A 19,801-nucleotide genomic window follows, 5' to 3' on the forward strand; every position below is an offset into this window, starting at 1 on the left:
GTGATTTTAGGTCTTTATGTAGAGTGTTCTTATTCCTAATATTGATACTTAGTAGTGACACATTGGTTGGAAAGAGAGAGATTATTTTCAACAAATTTAATTAAGGAATGAATATACTGAGAAGCAGTGGTTGGAATACCCAGTTCATTGGACAGGTTTCTACATAGGTTCTTGAATTTACCCCACAAGTTAGTCTTATTACATGTTTTTGTTCTCTAAAAACCTTTGCTTTTAGAGCCTCTTTCATTTCAAGTTGTTGCACCTCTGGCACCCCCTCTCAGCTTGGTGCCCCAAGTGGCAGCTTATGTTGCTAGAGCCTTAAACCAGCCTCGATTCTACATGCTTTGCAATTCAGGATCGTAAGTCCTCTATCATCCACAGAAGCCATCTTCTTCATTTCTTTGGTAAAGTGTCACCATTGTATAGCTGTTTAAAGCCCATACAGATGAGACAATGTTTTGAATCAAATACACTTAGCTTCTTCTCACAATATGAATGCAGATCCAGCCTTTCTCCACCAAAGCAGTTCCAGCCTTTGTCCACCAAAGCAGTTGAGAGCATGGTAACAAAAATATGTAGTTGTTTTGAAGATAGAGATATCTGTGCAACACTTTTGCACCTAAGGAAAGAATATGGAATGATCTCCCATGACATCGTTAAAAAAAGCACTCCTCTAGAGAGGGAAAGACAATGTTCTGTCCTAATGCAGTCTACTTAACAATAAAAAAGAATTAGTGAAGATAAATAATCAGAAGAAGTCAAAATGTCTTCCATTTGTAATAGGTGCACCTCAGAGATTTGTTTTTGGACATTTCCTTCCCCTTATTTAGACAAATGTTTTACCCAAAGTTGTGACATATGATGCAGTCTGATATGCAGATAACACAACACTCATCACTTGTGAAACTAACTTTGAAAATGTGCAACACAGCATGGTGGTAACGGTGGAGAGATGTACTGACTGATTTGAGGCAAATGTACTGCAGAAAAATGATGCTTAAACTGAAGACATTGCGTACAGTCTGAATGCTTCGTCATAATAAAAAGCAAAATATTAGGATTTTGCATAGACCAAAAGCTCAGCTGGGGAATCCACACAGGGAAATGCTGAAGTGCAGTGTCTACTCCCACATGAGTTATGGAATACTAATATGTGGTTATTGGATAATTCTGTGGGCTCTAATTAGTGTTTAAATGGCAAAAGAAAGCTATCAGTTGCACTGCAGTACTTAGCTGATGTATACACGAGAATGCCAGCACAGTGTCCAAATAAATTTAAAGGTAGTATTGTGAAATGGATAAAAAGTAAATGATTTCACTCTCAAAAAGAATTCCTGGAGTGTGTGACAAATGACCTACATTTCTTATAAGAATGAACTATAAATAAACTACAGACCTTATGTTATGGTCATACATGTACTTCATGCTGTTTACTATTTTATTACTGTCTTGTTGTCATTTGCCTCTTTAATTACTTATTATTTTTGCACTCACCTAACTATGTAAAGCATTTATCTTGGAATTGTTCTATTATGTTAGCTAGTTTCATGTTCCATGGATATTTTGCATGATAAATCATGATCTAGAACAAGTTATTTTACATACACATCACAACTTAATTTTCAAATATGGCTACATGCTGAATATTTACAGATACATATTTTTTTTTTTTATCTACGGACATAGTTAGTAATTCCTGCCCACTGTTTTTTACACATTAGAGTAATAGAAATTCTTCTACAGAATAGGAGTTGTCAAGGAGGAACTTTTTTAGTTTGTTTCCAAATTTTACTTTGCTGTCTGTCACACATTTCATGGTTAAGTTATCAAATTTTTGTTGCAGCATTGTGCACCCCTTTTGGGCTTAAGGTTGTCTTTATGTGGAGTAATGAATGTCATTTTTCCTTCTGGTATTGTAATTCTGTACCTCACTGTTCCGTTTGAATTGCAGAGTATTAATTACAACAAACTTCATGAGGGAATTACTGTGAAGCCATAGTCAAAATGTCCAGTTCCTTAAACACATGTTTACAAGATGATCATGGGTGTGCACCACATATTACTCCAACAACACATTTTTCTGCAATGAAGACTTTTGTTTTTAAAGATGGAGTTGCCCAGACGTTATTTCATATGATATTATTAAATGGAAATATTTCAACTTAATTGATTCTCTCCCCAAGATTTGCAGTGAATCTAAGTGCAAATGTGGCTAAACTAAATTGTTTTAGCAGTTCCAAAATGTGCTTTTTCCTGTTTTCAAGTTTCCACTTTATTTATTATTTTGTCACAATGTGTTACAATTCACCCCTAGATGTGCAGAACTGAATTTGTTGTGTATTTTTCAAATTGAGGGTGAGACCATTCACAGAAAACCAGTCAATGATACTTTTAAGAACATTGTTGACTGTTCCTTTTGTTTTTGTATGTGTTCTCGTATTGATTACAATACTAGTTTCATCTGCAAAGAGATTAATTTTGCTTGTCATGTATTATAAGAAAGATCATTACATATGTGAGGAACAATAGTGGATCTGAGATTTGAACCTTGGGGAACCCCATACTTGATTTCTCCCTAGTTTGAATAATGTCCTTGAATAAATTGGTTGAATTACTAGGTATAACTTTCTACATTTTTTCGGTTAGATATGACATTGTCAATTGGTTTGCTACACCATCAATCCTATAAAACTTCAGTTTATTTTGGAGAATACTGTGATTTGCAGAGTCAAATGCCTTAGATAGGTTGCAGAAAATACCAGTCGGCACTATTTTATTATTTAATACTTGTAAAATTTGGTGACTGAATGTGTAAATGGCATTCTCAGCAAAACAACTCTTCTGAAATCCATACTGTGATTTGCTGAGGATATTATTGTTGCTCAGGTGAGGTACTATTTTAGAATACATCGCCGCCTTAAAAATTTTAGAAAATGACATCAGCAGTTAAACAGGTGGATAGTTATTGACATATCTCTTTATCACCTTTCAGTCTCTCTGGAAAAATGTCTTACGTTAGTGATGCTTTTATGTATTTTAGCTAACACAGCCCTTATGAAATGAGAACAAATCTTTAGTACTCTATTGGAAACATCATCAGATTCAGATGAGCTTTTATTTTTGAGAGAATGTATAATTTTCATAATTTCATAAGGAGAAGTGGGTGATAAATTCATTTGATGGAATTCTATGAGGGTTGTTTTTGCAACATACTGCTGTGATTTTTCTGTTAACTGCGTGTCCCTCAACTTTTGACTATATTTAAGAAATACATATTAAATATGTTTGCTACCTGTGACTCATCATTTGTTGCCATTTCATTCAGTTCAACAGTGATGTTATCCTGTTCTGTGTGTGGTTGTCCTGTCTCTCATTTAACTACATCCCATATAGCTTTAAATCTGTTGTCAGGATTACTGATTTCTGACATAATGTGCATGTTCCTTGAGTTTTTAATAACTTTTATTAGTAATATTGAGTAGTTTTTGGTGTATGCAAGTACTGCAGGTCCTCTACTTTGTCTTACAACCAGATATATTTCTCTTTTTCATTCACAAGAGACGTTAATCCCTCTAGTGATCCATGTTTTTTTACATGGTTGTTTAATGTCCTTTCTGATTAACTTTTGTGGAAAACCTTGTAAGAGATAGCAACACATTACCCAAGAGTATCTACAATGTGATAGCTCAGGTAAGGATCAGTTTGGGAAATAAGTCCCAAATTTATAATTATGCTGATTTGTATGAGGCAAAACTATTTTCTGCATTGTATCCATCAGTCTGCGGATTAAACAAACAATAGTTAACTCTGTTCTATACTTCTGATAATTTATGGGCTGTGAAATTTTGTATTTTGCGTGTATTTTTCACAATAATTAAAATTGTTGGATTTCATTTCAAAGTATATTCACAGTGTAAAATATAGTCAGTGTAAGTTCATTGTTCTCCACCAGCTTCTAATCTGCCAACAATAAAAAAGTTTCTTCAGCGATTTTGGTATGCAGATATGTACATAATTTCTAAATCTTATTAAATCTTGTAGCAACAGGCGTCTCTCAGTTGAAACTTTCTGGCAGATTAAAACTGTGTGCTGGACCAAGACTCAACCTCTTGCCTTTCGCGGGCAAGTGCTCTACCAATTGAGGTACCCAAGCATGACTCATGACCCGTCCTCACAGCTTTAATTCCACCAGTACCTCGTCTCCTACCTTCCAAACTTCATAGAATCTCTTCTGCAGAACTTGCAGAACTAGCACTCCTGGAGGAAAGGATATTGCAGAGACATGGCTTAGCCACACTCTGGGGGATGTTTCCAGAATGAGTTCAATCTCGGCCCGGCACACAGTTTTAATCTGCCTGGATGTTTCATATCAGTGCACACTCTGCTGCAGAGTAAAAATCTCATTCTGGAAGCTGTGGCTAAGCCATGTCTCCGCAATATCCTTTCTTCCAGGAGTGCTAGTTTGTAAGTTCCGCAGAAGAGCTTCTGTGAAGTTTGGAAGGTAGGAGATGAGGTACTGGTGGGATTAAAGCTGTGAGGTCGGATCGTGAGTCGTGCTTGGGTAGCTCAGTTGGTAGAGCACTTGCCAACGAAAGACAAAGGTCTCAAGTTCGAGTCTCGGTTGGGACACAGTTTTAATCTGCCAGGAAGTTACATATCAGCACACACTCCGCTGCAGGGTGAAAATCTCATTCTGGAATCTCCCAGTTGTCCAGTTGTCTGTATTGCTCTGCTAAGTCTCTGCACTTAATATAATTGTCATATTTATTTTTTCAGGAATGTGGATGGAGCTGTAAAAGCTGTGCTGATCAGTCTAATCTACATCTTCATGTTGAAATTGAAAATTTAAAACAACGCCTTCTAGAACGAGAGCATCATATAGTTACCATGGAAACAAACTTTTTAGCTGAGGCAGAAAAGTTTCCAAATGGAGAGTATGCCGCTCTTACCGAGGAACTTCTAATGTGGCAAGATAAATATTCAAGGTAATTCAGAACTGGAAGCTAATTTTTCCTCACAGTTGTACATAGACAGAAGTCCAAAACCATCATCATTTCATTGTTTCTCTCTCTCTCTCTCTCTCTCTCTCTCTCTCTCTCTCTCTCTCTCTCTCTCTCTCTCTCTCTCACACTCTTTTCATGGGTGCAGGGGGATAGAGTGTACAGCACAAATGACTGCAGGCTTAGAAACTTTAGGGTAGGGTTAGTAGTATGTGAATGTTATATCTTTTGGCAAGAATGGTTCAGAGGGTGATAGAAGGCAACATTGAATGATTAATTTTGGAGAGGTCATTGGTGTAAGTTTTGAGGGACTTAATGTTGGAGCAGATCCGTTTACCATAGATGATAAAGCAGTCGTCACATGGGACGTGTTTCTCATCACAGTGCATGCCAAATGTGGTGTCTGCCATGGTTGCTAGACACTCTGAAATGACTTGCTACATCTCACAAAATGTGCTCTTCATCGTAATTTGTGACTGCAGCACATTCCACCGGCAGATGTCAGCTGCATTCACCAAACTAATCACACAGTTTCCTTATGAAAATGGGCATGCTTCAAATAGTTGCATTAACTCTGTTAGCAATAGTCAAATAACAGTGGAGAAAATCCAAAAGGAGGTTCTGGACTCATCGATGGCTTGAACAGCAAATTGTTGATAGAGGTTACACTACATACAGTGCCCAACAATCTAAGGTACATACTAGTAGAAGTTAGTCATTAACTCAGTTGGTTTTCCATCACATTTTTGGTTTTAAATTGAATATAATTAAAGTATAATGTCTAATATCAGCTTGCACATGCATAATAGCCATATTCTTAATGTTGCGTTCACTAGCGTAATTCTGAAGCAAAGTATTTCATCACATAGGTTTAAGGATTGAGATTCCTCTTGTAATTTCATTCAATTCATTAAAATGAAAGAGGTTTTTTGCAAGCTAGACACTGTTAATGAAAAACGTACTTGCCACAAGATACAAACATATGCCAGTCCATTAAAACAAGAGCTGGGTATATGTCTTTTGCACAAAGTTTCATAGTAGCAGAAAATTCCAGTGTGTATTTCGTATTTACATTCTGACAGACTGCCAGTCACATAAATATTTCTGGCCACCAGAGAAACTTTCAAGCCATTGGTCCAAGCAACAAGAATTGCAGAAATACGTTATGTATAAAAATGACATCAACTATTGCATATAATACTGCTAATAAATTAATAAGGAAATCCCAGAATCTTTTAGGAAATAAAGGGTAGAAAAAAATATTTGGATGTACTACCTAGACTTGAACTTGCTACCGTCCTCTCTATAATAACTATGCTATTGACTATGCTTTGACTTCAACATGAGAGCAATGCCTAAGTTTTATGGTTTAAAATGTCTAAAGGCTGTAACTACACATTGATGACCTGCTGAAATGTTTGAGTTCAGCCACTTATGCAATAAGGGTCATTGCAAATTTTGGTGATAAACATCTTACTAAATTAGCGTACTATGCCTATTTTCACTCATTCCTTTCATATGGCATCATATTTTGGGGTAATTCATCACTGAGGGGTAAGTATTTATTGCACAAAAGCATGTAATCAGAATAATAGCTGGAGTCCACCCAAGATCATCCTGCAGGCATTTATTTAAGGATCTAGGGATATTCACAGTAGCTTCTCAGTATATATACTCTCTTATGAAATTTGTTATTAACAACCAAACCCAATTCAAAAGTAATAGCAGTGTGCATAACCACAATACTAGGAGAAAGGATGATCTTCACTATTCAAGATTAAATCTAACTTTGGCACAGAAAGGGGTGAATTATACTGCCACTAAAGTCTTTGGTCACTTACCAAATAGTATCAAAAGTCTGACAGGTAACCAACAAGTATTTAAGAAGAAATTAAAAGAATTTCTGAATGACAACTCCTTCTACTCCATAGAGGAATTTTTAGATATAAATTAAGAAAAAAAAACAAAAAAAATATAAAAAAATAAAATAAACACAAAAAATAAAAAAGTTGTTACATTAACTTAAGTATGTTGTTAAATTAACTTAATTATGTCATGTATTGGAAAATTTGACTCATTCCACATCATTACGAAATATCGTATTCATGATCCATGGAACTAGTATTAATCTAATCTAATCGTTATTTGATATTTAACTATGGCAAATTGTACTAAAAAGACACACTTTCATTAATCATCATTGTGCTGTAGTGCTGACACGGTGTACTTTCATAGTATCCAACTTACAACACGAGAAGCATCAAGTACGAGAAGCCTTTAGCCACCAGTACATAATTTCGTGTGATTTTATTATAACAAGTCCTCAGTATGGTGCTTTGAAATGGCTTATTTATGTTCATCCAACATACACTACAATATAAAAATGGTGACATATGAGTTCAACTTCTACAACTTAATACAGTGTGGTGTCTCCTCAGTTCTGTTTGTGATGTAAAACCAACACTGCATCTCATTGACCATTTTCCTCTCCATGAGACAAAAATCAGATATGGTAGATTCTTCCTTCCACACTTCTCAGTGTATTGGAATGTGGAATTCCATACTGTGATGTCACCAGCTGTTCATCCACATCCATGAACACAGGCTAAGTTTTGGACTATAGCTTCAGTGAGATGGACATCAATATCTGGGAAGGTGACTTTGAGTTTGAAGAAGGAAAAGACAAGCACAGTTGTAGGCAGTAGTTACTGTTTCAAAACCTGGAATGGTTCTTCACTGTGAATCCATACCATTGAGACATCAGAGACACTGCTGCTGCACCTGAACCAAGCCAGAGGACACAGTGTGGAAGTTGAGGAGTAGCCCTCAGCAAAGAGCTTGGGAGTAATAATAGACGAAAATCTAAATTGGACGGAGCACGTAACTGCAGTGTGCAAAAAAGCATCAGCATTGCTTCATGCCGTTCAAAAATATAAAAAAAACTCTTCCCTTTTGATCTGAAAAAGAAATTGGTATGAACACTTATACTCCCAATCATTCACTACATCGATATTATCCTACAAGGTCTCTCTCAGGAAACTTCGTGAGGTCTGGAACTGGTCATGAATGCCTGCACCCGATATATCTGTGACGTTCGACTTTTTGATCGCATTTCACCAGCAGATGCACAACTGTCCTGGTTGCGTGCAGACAAACGCAGAGATTTCCATACACTCTGTCTGATTTACTGCCTTATAAATGTACACTGTCCCTCATATCTCTCCTCGTCCTTAATGCTCGTGTCTGACATGTCAGAACAACACGACAGAAACACACATTCCCATCACAATAAAATCCTCTCTGTTCCACTACATCGCTCAGCCACCTTCTCGAAATACTTTACAGTAGCAGGAACCTGACTCTGGAATAACCCCCCTCGTTATATTAGAGAAATTAAAAGAATGTCTGGCTTCAAAAAACAGTTAATGACATATCTATTTAAGTAACAGTAATGCCTTCCTCTGTACATGAATGCACTTCACCTCATTACTTCCTTCTTTCCTACTACATCTCGCTCAGTTCCCAGTTTTTTCTTAACTGATGCGTCCTCCTTAAATCTCCCTTCGCCAAAATTTGCTATACCAGTAAACATCTACTTTATACACCAATATATTAATGTACATCTGCACAAATCTTCATTACTAATGCCAATTTTTCTCATGTTTTGCTATTTCGTTTTTCTTTTACTGTTGTTGTTATTGCTTTTATCATAATTTTTATGTATAGCAGCTGTTGTAAAAATACTGCCAGTAGTTAAGTTACTTTATTAGGTCTTAGTCATTACTCTTTATTCATATTGTCACTAGATTAACCTATTTTTCTTATTCAAACTACTGTCTTGGTGTAACTATGATGTGTAAAATGCTGCATGTGTGTAACACTGGTCTGATGTAAGAGAGGGCCTGATTGCCCTAATCTGATCAGGTTAAATAAATAAATAAATAAATAGCCTATTCCACATGATCCATGAAAAGATTTGTAGAAGACTGTCCCCATAGCCATATACTTCCTGTGGCTATGAAGTTTATGATGGAGTCTTTGCATAAAATGTTTTTATTTCACTTGCCGTGTCTCAACAGACACTTGCCGATCATTCCATCGAGCGTCAACATCACTTTAAATACAGATATTCGGATAAATTAGTGGTGGCAGAGCACAGCCTGTTAAAAAAGTATAAGATTTTGTTCGAACAGATGAGAAGATTAGTCACACATCAAACTGTTGGGACTCTTTGAACAGAGAAACAATTGAAATTAAACTTTGCTAAAAAAGATTCAGTAGAGACACTGGCTATGTGCTTAGCAATGCAGGTAAGCACACACTTGACAAGAAAAAACCACAGAGGAATACTTCTCACAGTTCACTGCCTGATGTGATGGATGGTGCTGCAAGCAACACTATATAGTGCAAACAAAATTTACGGACATAGAGGGCGCCACCTCTGCACACACTTTCATGACGTATTCCAGCCAGTCAGATGCCATCCTTTGGGTGTAAAAAAAGGCAGTTCATTCTAGTCAGTTTTAAACCCTGACAATGGTGATGGAAGGTATCATCAAAACTTGGAATTGTATTAGTATTTGACAAGGCAAGCGAACTGAGAACTTTTTATGCACATCCCTCCTGTGTGTGTGTGTGTGTGTGTGTGTGTGTGTGTGTGTGTGTGTGTGTGTGTGTGTGTAGATCTGCCTTTTTAAGGTGAAGTAGTTTTGGGTATAATGAAGTTGGTTAGTGCAACAATGAAAGAGTTTTTCTGGGAGAGTTCCAGGTGGGCTTTGGAAGCAATAGTTGTCAAAGGCTGGGAGGCCATGTGTATATGGTTTGTTGGTGTAAGAAGAGGTTTTGTCTGTACTGTCAAAGAGAATGAATATAGTAGTACTAGTCAGAATGTTGTCAGTATATTTTACAGAAGTTGCCTGGAGTAGCTTCTTCTGCTTGTTAAAGTACAGTAATAATTACATAAAACATTATTTACGGATTTAGTTTATAAGTTAATCTTCAGCAATCTAATATTCTTTTTCCATTTGATAATCTTTGAGCATATTTGGAAAATTTCTGTATGTTTTGACAAGAAAACTTACGAACTTCAGACCTGAGCACTGAGATCCTTTTCCAAGCACTGCCATTCAACAAGTTACACTTTTTACTGGTTCTTCTTCCATGTTCATTTGTTTGCTTGCTGTCTGTGTAGCAGTCAGTTTTCAGACATTGTCATAGATTTCAGTTCACATATACAAAGGTTTAGTTAACCTACATAAGTGCACACATTGATATAAATAGTGAAAGTCAGAAATATTTATTTTTGTGTTGCAAAAACAAACAATTCTGTGAAAATTTTCCATTCCCCGTGATTGTACCTATGTACATTACAGTTTGTTACATTATGTTATGGACTCTGTTACACACACCTTATTACCTGCAGGATGTCACATAGAGTAGGTGGTTAGTTCTTTATATTTTCTGAAGGTTTCTTTAGAAGGCTCTCTCTTGTTAACTTAGTTACCACTCTTACTGCCTTTTGTGTGGTCTGAACATCCTGTCTGTATAGACAGCTGGTGCCCCACCTCATATCTCAATACCATACTGAAGATGCGGATGTATCACTCCGAAGTATATATATCTGAAGCTATCATGATCCAGGAAAGCTGAGACCCTTTTCAGTAGATACACATTTGTACTGATTTCGTATAAATATGATCTATGTGTTCTTTCCATGACAGGTGTTTGTCAACAATTATACACAAAAATTTGTGTGTGTTTGTGTAGCTAAGGGCCAGTGGATGTGTAAATACAGTTCTATTTATGTTCTGACTATAGCTGAGCATAAATTGCATTGTCACTGTCTTTCTTTTCTCTTTATTTACAAGTAGCTTATTTGCAGTAAAGTAACATGACAGAAAATTACAATTAATGTCACCACTGGTTGTAGTAATTTGCAGTTTTGGGGTTCAGTTAAATTGTTAACATATACAAGAAACAGAAAAGGCTCCAATATACTTCCTTGGGGCACACCACATTGAAGTACCTTGTGGAGTGATTTGGTTGTTACCAATTGTTCATTCCTTTTATAAGTTGATTGACAAGCTGTTTTCTCCTCTTTCATATAGGAGGTAAGTAGTTGTAAGGCTACCCCTCTCATCCCGTATGCTTCCAATTTGTGCAGTAGAATTGTATGATTAACAGTATCAAAGCTTTACTCATATTCAGGAAGGTGCCAGTTACTTTGTCTCCTTCATCTAGCTTGTTTAATATTCCACTGTTAAGAAAAGGGAAGTTGCCACTCACCATATAGCAGAGACGCAAATGCAACTGACACACAGTGACAGTCTTTTTGCTGTTGTATCTGCAACTCAGCATCTCCGCTATATGGTGAGTGGCAACTTTCCTTTTCTTAATATTATTTCATTCCATTCTGGATTATCCGTTGTTTAATATTTCATTTATAAAAATTGCTATTGCTGTTAGAGTAGATCCTCCTTTTCTAAAACCATGTTGTAGATTGTTAAATAGATTAAGTTTGATGGAAGATGCATCAAATTGATTTAATATTACTTTCTCTTAATAATTTCCCAAGCTCTGAAGTTAATGATATTAGCCTATAGCTTTTATGGCAGTTTTTATTCCCTTCTTATATATGAGTGAGATTTCAGTGATTTTTGAAAGATCAGGGAATTCTCCATGGAAGAGGGTGATATTATTTAGTTATGTCAGAGGCTTCACTAATTTGTCTCTGCATTACTTTAGCAGCTTGGTGAAATGTCATCCCTGCCACAAGACATTTTAGCTTGAAATTTTGAAATGATTGCTAGGAGATCCCTCTCAGTAATACCTTGGATGAAAAAAGATCAGCTAGTTTCTGTAACATTTAAATTGGATGTCCAGCCATGTGTCTCATTGGTGCCAAGAGTGTGTAATAGTCTTTAATGTTCTTTCACAGTCTAATGATTTCTGGAGGGAAATTCTCAGATTTGTGATTAATAGCTTTGTTTACTTGTTTTACTAAAGGGCATGTTTCATTTAAAGTTTTATTGAATAGTTTATAGAAATTTTTCAGTGTATCATTGACATTTGTGCATTGTAAACTGGTTCCCATGTTTCATTGCCTAAGCCTTCTTAAGTTTATTACAATTAAATTTTCTTTTCTACATAAACAGATCACTTTCAGTTACATCTACATTCCCAACACCAATTTCCGTAGTAAGATCAGATATATCAGATATGTCATTTTCTATGGTGGTTATGTTTAAGTTCTCCTTTGTTATGTTTGTGAGAATGTAGTCGGCGCATTTCTGTGTTTCTACAGTAATTCTTGTAGGTTCCGAGTTTATGTGATAATAGTTATAACACTGAAGTAAGTCAATATAATGCAGATAATTATTGCTATTATTTAAAGAGTCTATGTTGATGTGTCCAATAAATAGCATATTTTTTATATGCTGATGTCTTCTCCAGCAGGTCCTCCAGACAATTGAAAAATTCTTCAATACTGCTTCCAGGTGACCTAGACAGAGCTGCTATTATCAGGTTGCTGTTCCCTCATTTTAAATTTATTGCTGCAAAATCAAGTACCCTTTTTTTACTCAAATCATCAGTACATTTGACTTTTTCACATTCTATATCATTTCTGTTGTCAGTGCCTACCCCTCCACCTTTGTGTCCTTCATCAGTACAAGTTTATGAGTTTGTAATTTCTTAGCCTGTATCCATATGCTTCTTCTTCCTTGCAACCTAATTCACTTGTTATGAAGAAAAGTGGTTTTGATTCATTCAGGTACATGTCCTAGTGCTCTGTTTATTCATTGTATTCTGAACATTCCAGTACATAATGATTAAATTGCTATGTTTTACTCTAAAAAAGCATCCCTATCACCTTGAAGATTGATGATTTTGTGTAAGTCCTCTTTCTCTGCAATAATTTTGTTTATTTTCTTATGTGAAAGTTTCTGGCATCCCGTGTTTGGTATGTAGACATTTGTCCATTTTACCTATATCCTTTGTTCTGTATTCTCGAAACGAAGCACCCATCTGTTTGATTTTGATATTTGTTTTTCGTATCTCCATGTCAATGTGCAAATTATATATTAAGTCATGCTTGTGAGGTAGCATTTTAACCATTGTGTTTTGAGTTTTGTTAGCTTCTAAGAACTTTTCCAAGCTTGCTAAGCAATTTTGTGCCTCTTCTTGAGATGTCATTGGCACCAGCTATGCACACGACATGCTTATTTTCATGTTTTATTTTTTCATGCAGGTTAACATCGGTAAAATTTTTCATACTTGCACCTGGTTTTACTACTCCTTTTGCTTGGAAGTCTTTGTTATTGTCTTCTAAAATACTTACTAGGTTTCTGCCATAGTTGTCTGTTAAGAAAATAATGTTGTCATTTTTTTTTTCTTTTTGTCAACTGATTCTTGGCTCTGATGTTACTGTGTCTTGTTGTTGTTTCGTTTGCTCCACCACTGCATTGTTAACGAACATCATTGCCATCGCACTTCATGCTTTCATATTTATCACTAACGGTCATTTCAGTAGTAATTGCGGTCCACCAATTTGGAAGAGTTCTGGAAGATCTGCAGCGGATAGGCACTTGGTGCAGGGAGTGGCAACTGTCCCTTAACATAGACAAATGTAATGTATTGCGAATACATAGAAAGAAGGATCCTTTATTGTATGATTATATGATAGCGGAACAAACACTGGTAGCAGTTACTTCTGTAAAATATCTGGGAGTAAGCGTGCGGAAAGATTTGAAGTGGAATGATTATATAAAATTAATTGTTGGTAAGGCGGGTACCAGGTTGAGATTCATTGGGAGAGTGCTTAGAAAATGTAGTCCAGCAACAAAGGAGGTGGCTTACAAAACACGCGTTCGACCTATACTTGAGTATTGCTCATCAGTGTGGGATCCGTACCAGATCGGGTTGACGGAGGAGATAGAGAAGATCCAAAGAAGAGCGGCGCGTTTCGTCACAGGGTTATTTGGTAACCGTGATAGCGTTACGGAGATGTTTAATAAACTCAAGTGGCAGACTCTGCAAGAGAGGCGCTCTGCATCGCGGTGTAGCTTGCTCGCCAGGTTTCGAGAGGGTGCGTTTCTGGATGAGGTATCGAGTATATTGCTTCCCCCTACTTATACCTCCCGAGGAGATCACGAATGTAAAATTAGAGAGATTAGAGCGCGCACGGAGGCTTTCAGACAGTCGTTCTTCCCGCGAACCATACGCGACTGGAACAGGAAAGGGAGGTAATGACAGTGGCACGTAAGGTGCCGTCCGCCACACACCGTTGGGTGGCTTGCGGAGTGTGGATGTAGATGTAGATGTAGATGTAGATCATCTGTAAATGTACACAATTTTCATAGTGATAATAGTTCACAACACTTCTTAGACATTAGTTTTTTTGTATTCATATTAGGAACAGATTGGCTATCAAGTGAAAGTATACACGATTTTCATGATGGCTCACACTTTTCAGATGTAAGTTTTTTTCGTATCACTCATTAGGATATTAATTGTTAGTTGAAGACTACTCTTATGATCATTTGACTTTCTGATTTGACCCCTACAATTAGTGCACACGCTGCTTTTACCCGCATAATTTTCACTCCTTTTTTGCGTGAACACTACATGTGTCTATACAAGCTGTCATCTGGTGAGGGGGAAAGTGGAAACTCACATTGGTTTTCCACTGTGGACTATCTTTCGTAAATTAAAAAGAAGAGTAATATGTATAGAGATTTAAAGGTTAAGGTGCTGAGGCATTTGTAGTAGTTTTTCTGTGATTCATGTTGCTTTTTCTCCCTATACAGTAATCATAAATACTTGTTTCCCCAATGTGAACCACTTCCTGTTCCTGAATGTATGTTTCCACATACAACATGTATAGTAGGTACAGACAGTTGTACACTATGTGCAGAAGCTGTTTTCCTTATGCCGCTGTAGGTAATGGTCTCTTTATCAGCAGACTGCTAAATTCTAATTTTTCTTATTTGCTTATCTGCCCATCTTGGCGGTACATCTCTGGATGTAGTGTTCAAACTAACCTTTTGGTTTGTGATTGCTTTACATATTTTTTGAGTTAATAGTGGTGAAATGTTTATCAATGTCATTTCCTATTACCCCTTTGCTTAAAAGTTAAGCAGAAGCTTGTGTGCTCTTATATGTGAATCTTACAAAATAACTATAGCTTCAGTGTTGATTTACTTAAGGTGTATAAGTCTACCTAAGTTATATTCTGAATATATTTTGATTAAGTTCCCAGTGATATCAGGTTGAGATTAGTTTCAGAATTACTTCTGGACAGTAGTGTCAGTTATGCTTGGCGGCATTTTAATGGATATTGCCAGGGTCATGAATTAGTTGTTGTTCTTGTGGTGGTGGTGGTGGTCTTCAGTCTGAAGACTCTTGATGCTACTCTGTCAAGTGCAAGCTTCATCATCTCTGAATAGCTACTGCAACTCACGTCCTTCTGAATCTGATTACTGAATTCATCTCTTGGTCTCCCTATGAGCTTTTTACTTCCATCCAATACTAAATTGATGATCCGTTGGTGTCTCAGAATGTGTCCTATCAACTGATCACTTCTTCTAGTAAGATTGTGCCACAAATTTCTTTTCTCTCCAACCTGGTTCATTACCTTCTCATTAGTTGTTACATAATGTGCCCACTTCATCCTCAGCATTCTACTGTAACACCAAATTTCAAAAGCTTTTATTCTCTTCTTGCCCATACCTAAACTGTTCACTGTCCATGTTTCACTACTGTACATGGCTACACTCCATACAAATATTATAAGAAAAGATTTTCTTACAAACAATATTCAGGGTTAACAAATTTCCCTTCTGCAGAAACACTTTCCTTGTCATTGCCAGTCTATGTTTTATATCCTATCTACTTTGGTTATCATCAGTTATTTTGCTGCCCAAATAGCAAAACTCATATACTAATTTCAGAGTTTCATTTCCTAATTTAATTCCCTCAGTATCACCAGGTTTGATTACATTCAATTATCCTTATTTTCCTTTCGTTGATGCTCATCTTATATCCACCTTTCAAGACTGTGTCCTTTCCATTCAACTGCTCCTTTAAGTCGTTTGCTGTCTCTGAGAGAATTACAATGTCACCAGCAAACCTCAAAGTTTTAATTTTTTCTCCCTGTACTTTAATTCCTTTTCTGAATTTTTCTTTGGTTTCCTTTACTGTTTGCTCAGTGTACAGATTGAATAAGATTGGAGATAGGCTACAACCCTGTCTTACTCCCTTTTAACCACTGCTTCCTTTTCATGCCCCTTGACACTTATAATTGCTGTCTTATTTCTATACAAGTTGTAAATAGCCTTTCACTCCCTGTAGTTTACCCATGCTACCTTCAGAATTTCAAAGAAAATATTCCAGTTAACATTGTCAAAACCACCTATAAGTTTACAAATGCTATAAATGTAGGTTTACATTTCCTTGACCTATCTTCTAAAATAAGTCGTAGGATCATTATTGTCTCATATGATCCTCATTTCTCTGGAATCCAAACTGATATTCTCATAGGTTGACTTTTGTCAGTATTTCCATTCTTCTGTAATTATATTAGTATTTTGGAACCATGGCTTATTAAACTTATAGTTCAGTAATATTCTCACCTCTCAGCACCTGCTTTCTTTGGAATTGTAGTTTTGTAGTCTGAGGGTATTTCACCTGTCTTTTACATCGTACTTACTAGATGGTAGAGTTTTATCATGGCTGGTTTTCCCAAAGCTACCAATAGCTCTAGCAGAATCACATCATTGTTTCGACTTAGGTCTTTCAGTGCTCTGTCAAATTCTTCTCGCAGTATTGTATCTCCCATCTCATATTTATTTACATCCTCTTTCATTTCCGTAATGTTCCTTTCAAGTTCACCTCCCTTGTATAGATCCTCTTCATACTCCTTCCACATTCCAGCTTTCCCTTCTTTGCTCAGAACACTTTTTCCATCCGAGCTGTTGATATCTATACAGTTGCTTCTCGTTTCTCCAAAGGCCTCTTTAATTTTCCTGTTGGCACTCTCTTTCTCCTGTTGATATATGCTGTTAAATTCTTACATTTGTCTTCTAGCCATTGCTGTGAGCCTTTTGTACTTTCTGTCAGTATCACTTTTTAAACATTAAATTCAATATCCCCTATGTTATGCAAGGATTTATACTAGGCCTTGTCTTTTCACCTGTTAGATCCTCTGTTGCCTTCACTATTTCATCTCTCAAATATACCCATTTGGCTTCAACTGTTTTCCTTTCCCTGTTGTAGTCAATTATTGCCTAATGCTTTCTCTGAATCTCTCAGCACCCTCTTGTTCTTTCAACTTACTCAAGTTCCATCTCCTCAATTTCCTACCTGTTTGCAATTTCTTCAGTTTTAATCTACATCTCATATTCAGTAAATTGTCTTCAGAGTACACACATGCCACTGGAAATGTCTTAAAATTTAAAGTCTGGTTCCGAGCTCTCTGTCTTACCATTATATAATCAATCTGAAACCTTTCACTGCCTCCAAGTCTCTTTCACATAGACAGCCTTCTTTCATGATTCTTGAACCAAGTGGTAGTGATGATTAAATTATGCCGTGTGCAAAATTCTACCAGGCAGCTTCCTCTTTGTTTCTTTTCCCCAGTCCATATTCAACTGCTATTTTTCCTTCTCTTCCTGCTGTCAAATTCCAGTCCCTCATCACAATTAAATTTTCATCTGTCTTAACTATCTGAATAATTTCTTTTATCTCATCATACATTTCTTCAATCTCTTCATCTGCAGAGCTAGTTGGCATATAAACTTTTACTACTACAGTGGTTGTGGGCTTCATGTCTATCTTGGTCATGATAATGCGTTAGCTATGCTGTTCAAGGTAACTTACCTGCACGCCTATTTTCTTATTCATTATGAAACCTAGTCCTCCATTACCCCTATCTGATTATGTATTTTTAATGCCGCATTCACATGAACATAAGTCCTGTTCCTCCTGCCACCAAACTTCACCAATTCCCACTATATATAACTTCAAACTATCCATTCCCATTTTTAAATTTTCTAACTTACTCACTCAATTAAGGGATCCAACTTTCCCTGCTCGGATCCATAGAATGCCAGTTTTGTTGCTCCTCATGACGACATCCTCCTGAATTGTCCCTGCCCAGGGATCTGAATGAGGAACTATTTTACTTTCAGAAATGCCATCATCAGTTACCCATGCAGCAGAGCTACATGCCCTCAGGAAAAATTATGGCTGTAGTTTCTCCTTGCTTTCAACTGTTTGCAGTTCCAGCTCATCAAGGCCGCTTTGTTTGATGTTACAAGGTCAGATTAGTCAGTCATCCAGACCACTGAAAAGGCTGGTGCCCCTCTTCTGGAACCATGTTTGGCCACTCAACAGATATACCTTCTTTGTGGTTGCACCTATAGTACAGCTCAGCTACCTGTATTGCAGAGCACACAAGCCACCCCACCAATGCTAATGTCCATGGTTCATGGGCATGGAACAATTCATTATTTTTCCAAATTAAAATGCATTCTTGTCCACCAGTACTGAATGTTAAAAACTAGTTTTAAATCCACAGTTGCATGAATTTTTGTGTTCTTGACATTTTGAATACACTGTCACTTATTAAAACAATTCCTCCTTCCTGATACAAAATTTAGAGCAATAGGATTACTTTTATGAACAATTTAAACATTACTTACTTAAGACAAAAATCTCAACCATTAAAAGTTGAAATTAAGTTATCACTATGATGCAAGACTCTCTAAACTGCATCTGGGGTTTGCCAAGACTTTGTGCTTTGTGGTCTAATAATTAACATCACTGCCTCTAGATTGCGAGGTTCTGTGTTTGATTCCCAGCTGTGTTGGAACTTTTCTTCCCATCATCTTTTGACACTTTCTCGATAAAGAAGGTATCATTGTGTAGGAATATTATGAACTTTTTTTATGTGCCGAAACCCAGTGTCTCTTCTGGAATTTTTTCAATCTCAAAACCCAGTTTAACAGCAAAGACGCATGTCACATTGAAAAACTGTTCCATCGTATAATGGAAAGCTTACTCACGTTACCGAGCGAGGTGGCGCAGTGGTTAGCACACTGGACTCGCATTCGGGAGGACGACGGTTCAATCCCGTCTCTGGCCATCCTGATTTAGGTTTTCCGTGATTTCCCTAAATCGTTTCAGGCAAATGCCGGGATGGTTCCTTTGAAAGGGCACGGCCGATTTCCTTCCCAATCCTTCCCTAACCCGAGCTTTCGCTCCGTCTCTAATGACCTCGTTGTCGACGGGACGTTAAACACTAACCACCACCATTACTCACGTTGTTGTGGTCTTCAGTCCTGAGACTGGTTTGATGCAGCTCTCCATGCTACCCTATCCTGTGCAAGCTTCTTCATCTCCCAGTACCTACTGCAACCTACATCCTTCTGAATCTGCTTAATGTATTCATCTCTTGCTCTCCCTCTACGATTTTTACCCTCCACTGCCCTCCAATGCTAAATTTGTGGTCCCTTGATGCCTCAGAACTTGTCCTACCAACCGGTCCCTTCTTCTCGTCAAGTTGTGCCACAAACTCCTCTTCTCCCCAATTCTATTCAATACCTCCTCATTAGTTATGTGATCTACCCATCTAATCTTCAGCATTCTTCTGTAGCACCACATTTCGAAAGCTTCTATTCTCTTCCTGTCCAAACTATTTATCGTCCATGTTTCACTTCCATACATGGCTACACTCCATACAAATACTTTCAGAAACGACTTCCTGACACTTAAATCTATACTCGATGTTAACAAATTTCTCT

The 19,801-nt window shown here is 37.0% G+C and overlaps 1 protein-coding gene across 2 annotated transcripts in view; it reads left to right on the forward strand.

The window, feature by feature from the left end:
- Window positions 1-19,801, forward strand: part of LOC126262832 (uncharacterized) — a 115,624-nt gene that overhangs the window by 16,173 nt on the left and 79,650 nt on the right. For both annotated transcript variants that reach the window (XM_049959685.1, XM_049959684.1), the window contains one exon: window positions 4,777-4,985. In XM_049959685.1, the coding sequence (XP_049815642.1) occupies window positions 4,777-4,985 (209 nt within the window). The remainder of the gene's footprint in view (window positions 1-4,776; window positions 4,986-19,801) is intronic.

This window comes from Schistocerca nitens, chromosome 6 (genome assembly GCF_023898315.1).
Source record: "Schistocerca nitens isolate TAMUIC-IGC-003100 chromosome 6, iqSchNite1.1, whole genome shotgun sequence".
In the NCBI taxonomy this organism is placed as follows: domain Eukaryota; kingdom Metazoa; phylum Arthropoda; class Insecta; order Orthoptera; family Acrididae; genus Schistocerca; species Schistocerca nitens.